The 13530-nt window shown below is 39.5% G+C and overlaps 1 protein-coding gene across 8 annotated transcripts in view; it reads left to right on the plus strand.

The window, feature by feature from the left end:
* Positions 1–1294: 1294 nt before the first annotated feature.
* The window catches only part of PRP4K (pre-mRNA processing factor kinase PRP4K), a 34579-nt gene continuing 22343 nt past the window's right edge, over positions 1295–13530 (plus strand). For all 8 annotated transcript variants that reach the window (XR_001391373.2, XR_001391378.2, XR_001391380.2 and 5 more), the window contains exons 1-2: positions 1295–1461; positions 9623–10822. Coding sequence is in view for 3 of the 8 variants with exons in the window: in XM_004432155.3 (XP_004432212.1) it covers positions 1325–1461; positions 9623–10822 (1337 nt within the window). In the remaining 5 variants the exon portion in view is untranslated. The remainder of the gene's footprint in view (positions 1462–9622; positions 10823–13530) is intronic.

Genomic DNA, 13530 nt, shown 5'->3' on the forward strand with positions numbered 1-13530 from the left:
ATGAGAATCTAGAGGTAGGAACAATTAGAACTCTGAAATCTCAACTTACACACTATTACTACAGAAATAAATGTGGTTGAAAATAAAAACCATTCTTAACATATTTCTGAAAATTTTTTCCTTTGAAAGAGGTTTTTCAAGTTATTATACCCGAATTCTCATTGTCAGGAGAAAGAGAGAAATCTTTCATAAAGAAAACAGTATAATTAAGGACCATATGAAGAAATGCTACAACGGGGGTGGGATGAGGGAATCCACAAAAATCAGTAAACATCCAAGGATTAATTGTGTTCCATATTAATAGTCCATGAGGGGAAAATGCTTAACATTTAATACTTTTGGGATTCAGGGAACCAAGGACTTATTCTGTAGGAATATTTGTAACTCTTCCCCTCTGAAAATAAAGAGACATATAAGAAACGCAGATATTCCAAGCTCAAATTTCTAGGACAAACCCAAACCGAGTTGATTTCAAGAATGAAAGTGATTGTCACTCTGCTTTCAGGTTTCAGCGTATGGAGAAAGACACTTTTTTATTTTTTTTGAGAGAGAGAGGATGTAAAAACCTACGTGGTGTTGAAAGCTCTCCAAAAGCCAGTAATTGTTTTCTCATATAATATTTCACTTAATCCCATTACTGTAGAGCACATTATTATAAAAAATCAAACTCACATAAACTAATTCGGACCAAAAATAGTACTTAAACATTCAATTTACAGAATCAGCGAACCTAATGACTCCTGAATCTTACCCCTGAGTTTAGTAAAAGCTGAAACAAAGTTCAAAAGTTTCAAATAAATGTATCAATAACAGTTTCATATTAAAAGACATTTACGTTCCAGGTACAGTCCAAACTTTCCAGTGTTCTCAAAATGCCTTTCCACAAACCTTCCCTTAGTACCACTTCAGACTGAGTTATCTAGGCAGTAAAAAGGCATTTACCATGCTTCCAACACAGCCCAAAAGCAAAATCATCATCTTGTTTGCCCTAGTTTTGAGAATTTCAACCCAACTTCTGGTCCCCACACTAAAATCAGTTCTCAGAACCTCACACAGGACACGCCACTCCTCACCCACTTTTGCTCCCCTCTCCAGCAAGTTCAGTTCTAACAATGACCGAACTACAAGTACTGCTCTAACAGCGACACAGCGCAAGCCCAAGTCACTCCACTTTAAGCCCTTAGCAGGTACCGCCTATAGCTCCTCACGGGCCCCGTCCCGGAAGTTGCGTCATGACGCTCGCGCGCCCTGTCCCCGGATGCACTTTTATATCCGGATTCTTAGAGCGGTTTCAGAGCTCCACGGTTCTCTACGCGGTTAGCACATGCGCGCCGGCTCTGCTCCCTGTTCTTCCACTTCCACCAGCTTCCACCGTCCGGGCAGCCGCCGCCACCGCCGGCGAGAAGTCAGGAAGTTCAAGATGGCCGCCGCGGAGGCTCAGTCGCTGCGGGAACAGCCAGAGTAAGTAGTCTCTGTGAGTGGTGCAGGAGGCCGGAGCCCGGAGCCCGGGGGACTGCCTAGCGGGAAACGGCGGAGACTTCACGGGCGGGCGGGAAAGTTCAGGCCTAACGGGGAGAGCCAAACTTTGCCTTTCCCCACGCGAGACGTTGTGGGACGGGAGGCCTGGGGCGCGGGCGGGCGGGTGGCCTGGGAGCTTCGCTCTCCCGGAGGCCGCGGCTGTTGGGTGGAGGGCGGCCGCGGCCTGCCGCGCGGCGTTGCCCTGGGAGGCGTAGGCGCGAGCGGCCTCTACAGGTCCCGTGCGCCAGGCGGCTGCCGCGCAGTGCGGTCGCGCCTTCCCGTGCCTCTCTCGGGACCGAGCGCGGCTCCCTGGCCGCAGCGCTCGGCGGCGCCGGCGTTGGCACCCGAGGAGCAGTGGCGGCAGCGGGGCAAGCCCTGAGACTTCGCCTCCGCATGCAGTATCCTCGATCGTCGCGCCACTGGTGTCGGTTTTAGGACCTGAAAGCAGAGAGGAGAATGGGTGCTCGGGCCACCCTGTTTGACCGTCCCAGAGCTGTAGTCTGTGGCTAGCAGGGTACTTCATCTCCCCACTCCTGGATTCTTTACTCCAGCATCCTCCGGTTTTTTTCCCTCCCTGCCTATTGGCAACTTTTTGCCAACTTGCAAACTTCAGGCAAAGTACGATCAAGTCCTTGGTTTTGAGGCCTGGAATTTTTGGCCTGAGTTGATAGCGCTGCTTTGGGAGTACGAGTAGAAGAAGAAGTGGAAATTGTTAGCTACTTCCAAACCCGAGCACTTTATGTCTATATTTAAGCTAGTATAAGAATCGGTGCAGCCGAGAGAAAACGTATTTGTATATGCTGCGAAGGCTAACCGTTGCTTAACTAGAGGCAGTGTTTTGTTTTTCGTGTTTATGCTAGGAAGGCTCAAACAGGAACCTAAAAGAGAGAATGGATTTTAAAGCAGTATTCCTATAGCGACCATTTTTTGCATCAGCATTATCTGATTCGTTTCCTGCCATCTTAGGAAAGAGGTAGATGTAGTCTCCCAGCAGCCTGGGACTGAGAGAGAGGAGAAATGTTTGCCACCGGACGGCCCAACGCTTCATTGCTGTGCGTCCAGTTCTGGACTCGATCATTAGCTTTACTCAGCTAGAGAGCATTATACTGAGTTTTTCATTAAGGGCTTTTGAAAGCTGCTTTATCATCTTCGCAATTTGACATAGAAGAGAGCAAACGAATTCTCAGGTTTTAACTAGACTTTGCCTCCTTTTGTTTCTCTTCGAGTTCACAGTGTGGCACACAGTATTTGTGCCAATACACTACAAATCTTATGCTAGGCAGCTGATTTTTCTAATAATCTGTTTAAAGTTCTACAGTGTTCATTTATTTGATTTCAAGGACGGTTCAGATTCATTTTGACGAGTGGTTCGGCCATATTTTATTTACAGATTCAAATAATAATAAATTTAATAATGATAAATGACATTTATTTAGGTCCCTGCAGTATGAATGACACTGAGATAGTCTTTAATTCCACCTCCACTCCCCACGGAACACTTGGTATAAATGGAATATTTGGTCTGTATGTGTTCCACTTTCACTTATTTGAAAATTTTAACAAAGACAATAAGTTTGATATGAAAGTAAGTACTATGCATGCTGCTCTTAGTGAATGCTGGAGTATAGTGTTTAAACAGTTCTTTAGAGGACTCTGAGTATAGTTTAGAATTATATGGAGTCTATTTACAGTAGAATATGGAATCTATTTACAGTAAAACATTTAGAAAAAATATAAAAAACAGTTTTTAAGCTCCCTGAAGGCATTTTAGTGGCTTTTACATTAGTCTCTTTAGCTCAGCCTTTTTGTTGGTTTTAAACATTTAAATCTTTATATGCATTGAGTTATTTGCACTTAGCAAGTACCAAGTTCTGTTTAAAGCACTGAACAAATATTAACTTGGTTAATCCTTATGACAGCCCTATGGAGGAAGATACTGTTATGTCCCATACTTTACAAATGATGAAACTGAAGCACAGAGAAATTAATTGCCCAAGGTCACACGAAGTGACAGACCCAGGATTTAAACCCAGGCAGTCTGGTTCTAGAGCCGTGCTCTTAACTGTTGTGTTGTCTGATCTCCCCCTATACATTGCAGCTCCTTTTACAAATAGTCTTTAAGGTTTAAAATCATTTTTATTTATTTCCAGTGTCCCAGAAAGGTCCGTTTTTTGAGTGACAGTTCTAATTCTTTGAAATTTAGTTTCCCACACCTGATTTTGAAAAAGTGGGAGTGGAGAGGTTTGTTTTAAGACCAGTTGGTCTTTTGGACCCATTCTTATTTTTACATGTACACTAATTCTGTATTAAAGTAGTTTAACCTGTCAGAGAAACAGGCTTAATTACTTTCCTTGTAAAGAAGCAGTGGCTTTCACTTTGCTTACCATTCTGTCTTCAAAGCATAAATTGAATACCTCCCAAATAATATGGCATGAAGAATATTCTTTGAAAAAAATGTGAAAGAGGAAGTTAAAATAACACTAGTGGCTAGTAATTGGTTGCTTTATTTTATTTTATTTATTTTTTTATTTTTTTGTGAGGAAGATTAGCCCAGAGCTAACATCGTTGCCAATCCTCCTCTTTTTGCTGAGGAAGATTGGCCCTGGGCTAACATCCGTGCCCATCTTGCTCCACTTTATATGGGACACTGCCACAGCATGGCTTGACAAGCGGTGTGTCGGTGCGCGCCCGGGTTCCGAACCTGCGAACCCCGGGTCGCTGAAGCAGAGCACACAAACTTAACCTCTGCGCCACTGGGCCAGCCTCTTGGTAGCTTTATTTCTTAAAAATTCCCCCCCCCCCCCAAAGCCCCAGTAGATAGTTGTATGTCATGGTTGCACATCCTTCTAGTTGCTGTATGTGGGACACGGCCTCAGCATGGCCAGAGAAGCGGTTCCTCGGTGCGCGGCCGGGATCCGAACCCGGGCCGCTAGCAGCGGAGCTCGCACACCTAACCGCTAAGCCACGGGGCCGGCCCAGGTCGCTTTATTTTAAAGTTGTTCCGTGGCTGTTTTCATTGTGCCAGATGCCCCAACACCTGGGTTGTTTGAAGGATGAAACTTGTACATTGCACTTAACAAAGGAATAAATGCTGTTAAACAAACCCATATTGTCTGCACTTCAAATTCAGCTTTGTTTCCAAATAATATGATTTGAAGGATGTTACTCAGCTCAGTAGATATTGTTTTGTGACAAACCTGTTGTAGACCAGATTGGTAGAGACATACACCTGCTAAATGTGTAGCGTTCAATTGCAAAATGTAAATTTGTATGTATGGAATTTATATACCTGTATTTATTGTTAATCTGAACTGTCCAAGAAGACTATCAGGTTTTCTTAACAAGAAATCTTCCCCTAAAGCTTTAGAGGAAAGTTGTTGATAATGAACATGAATTAACTGCCCTAGCACAAGCTCGTTATATGTAATATGTTATGCCGTTGACTCATTGAGTGCAAGTTTTCCTGATTTACCTAATCAGACTTCATTTGTCATTTTCTGTGAAATCTGCTTTGAGAAATCAACTGAGGAGGGTGAAGTTCTGCTATATGCTTAACTCTAGTGTAGGAGAACTCTAGGATTATTAAGGTTAACCTAGTTGGCCCTAAGGTGCTTGTAGCATTTTTTATTATTTGGGTTATGTTATTATAAAATGACCTAGTCATCATTTCTTGAGATAACATTCATTAAGTTACAGTAGAAACTGGGGTCACTCATGGGAATAACTGTAAAGTAACACTGGACATCATGATGTAGATCTGATTCTCAGATGCTTTAGAAGCTAGATTATCTTTTGAAGGCATTTACTTCCTCTATAGGTAATCTGTTAAGAATTTTGATTTGAAATGCTTTGGAAGACTTGTAAATTATAGAAAGCCTTAGAAAAGGATCCAAAGAGCAGATTTTTCTTGCGGGGAGAGGTGATTAAATTTAAATTATTTGAGGTATTGCATTCAAAAAATAGATTTGTGCAATGTGTAAGGCACTGGGGATATAACTGAGCAAAAACAAAATGTTTACTATCAAGAGGTAAGAGTATGGTATAGCCAGTATAAACCAGCTGTAGTCTAAGGAGTACAGCTTTTATATGTTCTATGTAAAATCATTTTCTTGACACAACAAATACTTATTGAGTACCTACTATAGGTTAGGTAATCTTCTAGGCCTTAGGGATAGAGCAGTGAACTAAACGTGAGAATTCTGCTCTCAAGGACTTATGTTATAGTAGAGAGAAACAAACAAGAATTATGTTAGGTGGTGGCAGTTACTTTGGAGAAAAATTAAGCAGAGAAAGGGAATATGTGTGTGGTCGGGTGGGGGTTGTGATGAAAATGAATTGGTCAGGAAAACTTGACGGAGAAAGTGTAGTTTGAGCAAAGGCCTGCGGTAGGGAAAGGAACCAGCAATGTATACATCTGGGGAAAGCATTCCAGGTGGAGGAAACAGCAAGTAGAAGTACCAAGGCCCTGAGGTGTAGGAGTATACCTGTTGTTGCAGAGCAGTGTGGCTGAAGCAGAGTGAGTGAGGGAGGAAAGAATTCGGTTCAAAGTGTTAGGGATGCTGGGCAGGTAGTATAGGACCTTGTCAAGGATTTGTTTAGTTTTTACTCTGAATGAGGTAGGAAGTAATAATCAAGTTTCATGCAGAGTAGTGATATGATCTGATATTTTATTTACTTATTTTTTCTGAGGAAGATTAGCTCTGAGCTAACATTTGTTGCCAGTCTTCCTTGTTTTTTTCTTGAGGAAGACTAGCCCTGAGCTGTGTCCATCTTCCTCTGCTTTATATGTGGGTCACCGCCACAACATGGCTGACAAGTGGTATAGGTCCACACCCAGGATCAGAACCTGCATACCTGGGCCACCGAAGCAGAACGCACTGAATTAAACCACTACGCTATGGGGCCACGGGGCCAGCCCCTGATCTGATACTTGAAATGCATCTTTGATCAAATGGAAGAGCTCTTGACTGACTTGGAATGTGATGCCAGCGTTCTCACATACTTGATGTATGTGTGACCTTAGGCAAGTCCCTTAACCTCCATGAACCTTAAAGTCTCATCTGTTGTGGAGACATATGGAGAGACAATATTTCTTGAACGTTTTGTGTGACAGCTTTTTATATGTATGAACTCATTGTCATGACAAACCTATGGTTGTCAGTACTATTATTTTCGCAGTTTTTATAGTTGAGGAAACTGAGGCACAGAGGAGTAACTTGCCTAAGGTTACACTAGGTGTGTCAGGTTGGAGGCAGCATTTGGACAAGATAGTTTGAATCTAGTTTCCATGCTCTTTGACAATATTCCTTAAAAGAACATTCTTCGTATCAGCCCTGCCAGCCTCACAGTGTCGTGGTGAGTAAATATATTTATCCAGTATCTGAACGATAGCTTACTTTTTGGGCACTTGGTTTGTGCTAGGCACTGTTACAGGCTTTGACAAATCTGTTAACCCCTACAATCCTCACCGCATGCTTTGAGGTAGGTACTATTATTTTCTCCATTTTATAAATGAGATGTTTGCAGATTGGAGAGATCTTAAACTTGCCTAAGGCCTCACAAATAGTAAGTCATGGAACCAGGATTTGAACCTAGGTAATCTGGCTTTGGAGTTCGCTTCACCACTCAACTATCCTTTTTCTTGAGGACACTTAGAGAGTCTTTAGGTAGTTTGAGTTTGAGTTTCTTGACTAGAATTTTGTACTTTGGGCATTTAGATTTTTATATACCTCAAAAACATTCTCAGTCTTTAGAAATATTCTCCATACCTATCTCCATATCTTGAATTAGCCTAATTTAATTTTTCTCAAACTTTTCCCCCTGTAAGTCAAGGTTCAGGAAAATAGACATATACCCCACCTTCTGGATTGTGGAATTGGGAGATTTCTGGGGAAGGGAGGTGGTTACCTTTATGAGGGTAAGCTTATACAAGGAACAAAGTTGAAATGTCTTTGTGTCTTTTACTTAAATCTATGATTTTTCCCTCTCTATGATACAGCCATGGTTTTTTTAATACAGAGATATTACTCTTTCTTTTTCCAAGTCTTTGAGAAAATTTGATGATTTAGAGAACGCTACTATATTTGTCCTCTGCCTTTTCTTACCCCATTACAGAGAAGTCAGCCCAAACTAAAACCTGGCTCTCACCAGAAGAGACAGCTTTCTCTACAGCTCTCTTCAATACTTTTTCCTTTCCCACAGTCCAAAGTACGAGAAATGGAAATTGGCAATCTGACACCCCAAAATTCAAAGTTCTTGCCATGTGGTAGTTATATGTTGCACATTCTCCACACCCCCTCATTATCGACTAATAACTTTTCAAGCATACCTCCAGTGTGTCATCCCCCAACTGCTCTCCAGGTTTATTAAAGACTGAGACCTGGCTGGAGGACCAGACTCTTCTCCAACTTTTTTTTGTTTTTTAAGTTTTTTATTTTTTCCCCCCCAAAGCCCCAGTAGATAGTTGTATGTCATAGCTGCACATCCTTCTAGTTGCTGTATGTGGGACGCGGCCTCAGCACGGCCGGAGAAGCGGTGCGTCAGTGCACACCCAGGATCCGAACCCTGGGCCGCCAGCAGTGGAGCGCATGCGCTCAACCGCTAAGCCACGGGGCTGGCCCATCCAACTTTTGCTGTAATGGCATTGTCATTATAGACAACCCATCCAGCAACCTAACCTTGCAGTTCCTGGGCCTCTGACTCCAGTGATTTTAGGTGGTCCTTCAGTGTTCCCATAATGCCCTTAGTAATATCTTGATCATTGCACCTCTCCAAAGTTTCATGTGGCTTTCTTTTCCACTGGTCTGTAATTTCCTTGAGGGAGGCAGATAGTGGTCTTGTACACCTTTGTTTTCCTGCTACCTAGCTTAATTCCTACATTAAGTGTAGGTGATTTTTTAAATGTTGAATGAGATTGAATGAATAGACTCAATAATTCTTAACTTGCAAGGAGCTATTTGTAGTATATGGCACAAATAACTTACTGAAAGTACAGGAGTATATAATTTGAAGGACTTGGATAAAATAATCCATATCTTCCTCCAACAATGGTATGGTGGCTTAAATCCAGATAATTTAGAGTCTGATTTTGGTCTTATATTCTAGGATGTGATGGTTTAGTATGGAGTGACTTTAAAGGATAAAGTTAAATAATGCTGTAGTAGCCTGTATCTAACCTGAAATTACTGAACAGCAAGGATTTAGCAAAATATTTTAGAACCATAAACTCTTTAACTCAGCATAGCCCAAACATTTAAGCACAGAAGCCACCCCCTTAATTTAGTTAAAAAATTTTCTTGTGTGGCACCTATTAATATGAACACGTTTTGAGAAATTAATCTCTGATTTGAAATTTAGAAAGATTAAATAGCCCCCTAAACAGATATTGGGTTGAACTATGTGAAATTGCTCATATTGGACTGTGGACATGCAAAAGACACTTTAATGTGGTTCAGCCTAATACCACATGGTTCTCAGTGGCCTCTATAGACCAAGAATCCTAACTCCTGGTCAGTTCACTTTGAAGTTTTAACCCTTGGGGGTGTGTTCACACCATCAACATCAACCACCAGCGCACATTGATGGAGTGCTTCTTTTTGGTAGAGCTCAATATTGGCTCTAGAGATTTAAAAAAAAAAGTATGTTTCTGAATTGCAAGTGGAGAGAGAGATTAATCTCTCAATATATGTTACTATTAATATGTTTTATGGAAAAAGAAAACAGGTTCCTTTGGTGTTAAGTCTATGTGGGAAATGCTGGTTTAAAAATCAAGTTACTGAGTGACTTTAAATCAATATTAACGACATTCTACTGTACCTGGTTTGGATTCCCTTTTTCTATTAAGCGTAATTATTTTAACCTCCCCCATTATGTATTTCTTGTAATACTTTTGGTATTTGAGTTCAACCATTAGAAACAAGTTGAAGTTAATCACTGTTCAACTCAATTCTTGCTGTATATCTTTGAAATAAAGTGTCCAAAGCTGTTCTGAAAGTATTTTAGTGACTAACTTCATGTATTACATAGAGATGTATTTTATTACTATTATTTTATGACTGAATGCTTGATATGATATGATTTTAAAATGTGTTTGATATATTTATAGGATGGAAGATGCTGATAATTCTGAAAAGAGTGTAAATGAAGAAAATGGGGAAGTATCAGAAGACCAATCTCAAAATAAGCACAGTCGTCACAAAAAAAAGAAGCATAAACACAGAAGTAAACATAAGAAACATAAACATTCCTCAGAAGAAGACAAGGATAAAAAACATAAGCATAAGCATAAACATAAGAAACACAAAAGAAAAGAGGTTATTGATGCTTCTGACAAAGAAGGTTTGTCTCCAGCAAAAAGAACTAAACTTGATGATTTAGCTTTACTGGAAGACTTGGAGAAACAGAGAGCCTTGATTAAAGCTGAACTTGATAATGAGTTAATGGAAGGAAAGGTCCAATCTGGGATGGGGCTCATATTACAAGGTTATGAGTCTGGCTCTGAAGAAGAGGGGGAGATTCATGAAAAGGCAAGAAATGGAAATAGGTCTAGTACTAGATCTTCAAGTACAAAGGGGAAACTTGAACTTATGGACAATAAAAATAGTACAAAAAAGCGAAGTAAAAGCAGATCTAAAGAACGGACTAGACATAGGTCTGATAAAAAGAAGAGTAAGGGTGGTGTTGAAATAGTTAAAGAGAAGACAACTAGGAGCAAGTCAAAGGAGAGGAAAAAGTCCAAAAGTCCATCCAAAAGAAGTAAGTCTCAAGATCAAGCAAGAAAATCAAAATCTCCTACCCTTAGAAGGCGATCTCAAGAGAAAATTGGGAAGGCCAGATCTCCTACTGATGACAAGGTTAAAATTGAAGATAAAAGTAAATCAAAAGATAGAAAAAAATCCCCAATTATAAATGAAAGTAGAAGTCGTGATCGAGGCAAAAAATCCAGATCCCCAATTGACTTAAGAGGTAAATCCAAAGACAGAAGGTCACGGTCCAAAGAGAAAAAATCAAAACGGTCTGAAACTGATAAAGAAAAGAAACCAATTAAATCTCCCTCTAAAGATGCTTCTTCTGGGAAAGAAAATAGGTCACCCAGTAGAAGACCTGGTCGTAGTCCTAAAAGAAGAAGTCCATCTCCAAGACAGCGTGATAAATCAAGAAGAAGTAGATCTCCGCTTTTAAACGATAGAAGGTCCAAGCAGAGCAAATCCCCGTCCCGAACTCTGTCTCCTGGTAGAAGAGCCAAGAGTCGATCCTTGGAAAGAAAACGAAGAGAACCAGAAAGGAGACGACTTTCTTCTCCAAGGTAATGTGTTTTCAAAATATTAATGCTTTTTACCAATGCACCAGCTTTTAAAGGAGAAGCCAGAACTTGTGGACAATAAAAGATGAGATAGTAATGAGTTTTATAGTTTTAAGTATATCTTTTCCACTAGCTGTTAATATTTGCACTTTTGTCCATAAGTATCTTGACTATGGGTGATTTACAAATATTGAACTTGGTGATGGAATCAGTTTTTGGTTTTTTTTTTTAGGTTCTTAAGTTTAGGATCTGATTTGCAGAATCACTATTTTAAGTCCAAGTAATTTGGCTGGTAAATCTATGTATACCTGTTTATGGAGGTGGGTAGTTTCTAGAGTGGAGATTATTACTTCTGTTAACCTAAACAAATAAAACAGCCAGTTACTTTACCAGCAAAATGAGTTTATTCAGGAATAGCAGAGGAATTGCAGTTCAGGGCAAGCACGCTATAGCAAGACCCTAGGCAAGTCCAGCAAGCAAAGGAGAGGACATTATAGAGAAAAAGGAGGAAGTTGGGAGGGGTTGTTTCAAAGGAAAATCCATTTGTGGAAAGTAAAAGAGTTCAGTTCAGGATGGTGACAGTTTCTCATTGCCTGAGTTGCTGGGTAAGGAGGAAATCCTCTTTCCTCCTGCTAGGATAGTAATTGACATCTTCCTGTTTGGACTCTGTAATTGAGATGAGTAGTAATGTGTGAGGGCTCCCCCTTCTGGCCTCCCAATCTCATTTTAAATGAGGTTTCCTTTATTTTGTTTCACATTTCATTGAACAGTATAGGCTGCAAGTTTTAAGTTTAAAAAAGGAGATATCAGTTTAAGGATTGTTATCTGTCCATTCTCTTGAATTGGCATGATTTTAGATTCTAACAATATAAATTAGAACTAGTTTTTGGGAGCCCCCAAAATATAATTAAATTGAAAGTGGAAATTTGTTTCTGTTACTAATTCATATCCTTATAATCTCATTTTTGAAAAAAATAGTTTCTCTTAAGTTTAGGAAGAATAGTGCAAGAAATTATTTTATTTTTTACCAATAATAATAAAAATAATTCATATTTGTATAATACATTTGGTTCATCAGCTGTTTTCTCAAATTCTCATGATTTTCTCTCATGAGGTGCAGTGACTCTCCTTAATTTATAAATGAGAAAATAGATTAAGAGATTATTTAACTTACTGGGATCACAGACCTAATAAGTAGTTAAAGCACAGAAAGGATTTTTGATGGAGAGGGACGGGAGTTGTTTAGACCAGTCTAAACTACTTTAGAAACTGATTTTTTAATATTTTTATATTCAGTAGTTAGGTGTGTGAAGTTGTCAACCAGATTTATGTAAAAAATTGTTGGTTTATACTATGCAAAGATATTAGTGATTTCTAGCCAATTTACTGTTTCATATTAATATTTACTGTGTGTGGGTATAAGTATAAGCTGACCTTGAAGTTTAAATCGTATTTTCTAAGAAATTTCAAAAATGCTGTTTCCATAGTGTTCTGTCTTAAGCGATATTCTTGATTCTTTTCTTCTAAGTGACATTGCAGTGAAATGGCCCCCTTCTTCCTTCAGCTTTCTGCATTGAGGCAGTTGTTAGTGGTACTGATTGTGTTAGCTAAAGTGTTGCTTAGTGATCCTGGCCTCTTCAATTTGCTTTCAGTTTGAAAAGGAAATTCTAAGTTTATTGAGGACTGGAGTTGAATATTTGAAACAAAAATATTTTTTTAAATTACAGAAGCAGTACATACTAAAGAGAAATTCAAATGATGCAGAAGGCTGAAATTTTCTTCCTCTTCATCCCTTCTCCACTGGCACTCCTAAGAATGTGTCCTTCTAGCCCATTTGCTATGCACATACAATTTGTATGAATATGTTTTTTCTTAGAAAAATGGAGTCACACTCTTCTTTTTAACAGTAATTTGCTTCTTTCATGTAACACTTCTGTGACAATACATAAAGATCTTTTTTAAGTCTTTATATAACAGCAACATGATATTTCACAGTGTAGATGTACCATAATATATTTAATCATTTCTTTGTTGAAACTGAGGAAAATTTAGGTTGATTCCAGTTTATCATGATTGTACACAAAGATGTCCACTGGTCATGTGTGAGATTTCTTTGTAGAATAGAGTCAGAAGTGGAATTGCAAAGTCTAAGGTTATGTACTTTTACACTTTAGAAAGTTACTGCCAAATTTCCTTCCAGGAAAGTTATACCAATATGTGCTTCCCTGACTAGATGGACTGTCCTTTTCCCTAAACCCTGACTTATATTTCCTCTGTTCTGAGATGAATGTTGATTGTAAGATGCTATTACAGTAATCCCCTCTTGTCCGAGGGGCTTATGTTCTAAGTGCCCCAGTTGGTGCCTGAAAACCATGGATAGTACCAAACCCTATATGTACTATGTTTTTTCCTATACATAAATAATAGGGATTTGACAGCAAAACTAGCATGAATTTCTTTTCCTTTCAAGATTTCACAGATAGAAGATTCGCTCTTACCATAGATCTTAGAAACCTCAGCATTCAATTTTTTTTTTCCCTTGTTAAGAACTTTCATCTTTTCACTTAAAGGAAGTACTTTACTGCTTCTCTTTGGCATATCCAAATTGCCAGCATCGCTGCTCTTGAACTTTGGGGCTGTTATTAAGTAAAATAAGGGTTACTTGAACACAAGCACTGCCATACTGCCCCAGTCGATCTGATAACTGAGAC

Source organism: Ceratotherium simum, chromosome 13, assembly GCF_057802395.1.
Source record: "Ceratotherium simum simum isolate JZ-2026a chromosome 13, ASM5780239v1, whole genome shotgun sequence".
NCBI lineage: Eukaryota > Metazoa > Chordata > Mammalia > Perissodactyla > Rhinocerotidae > Ceratotherium > Ceratotherium simum.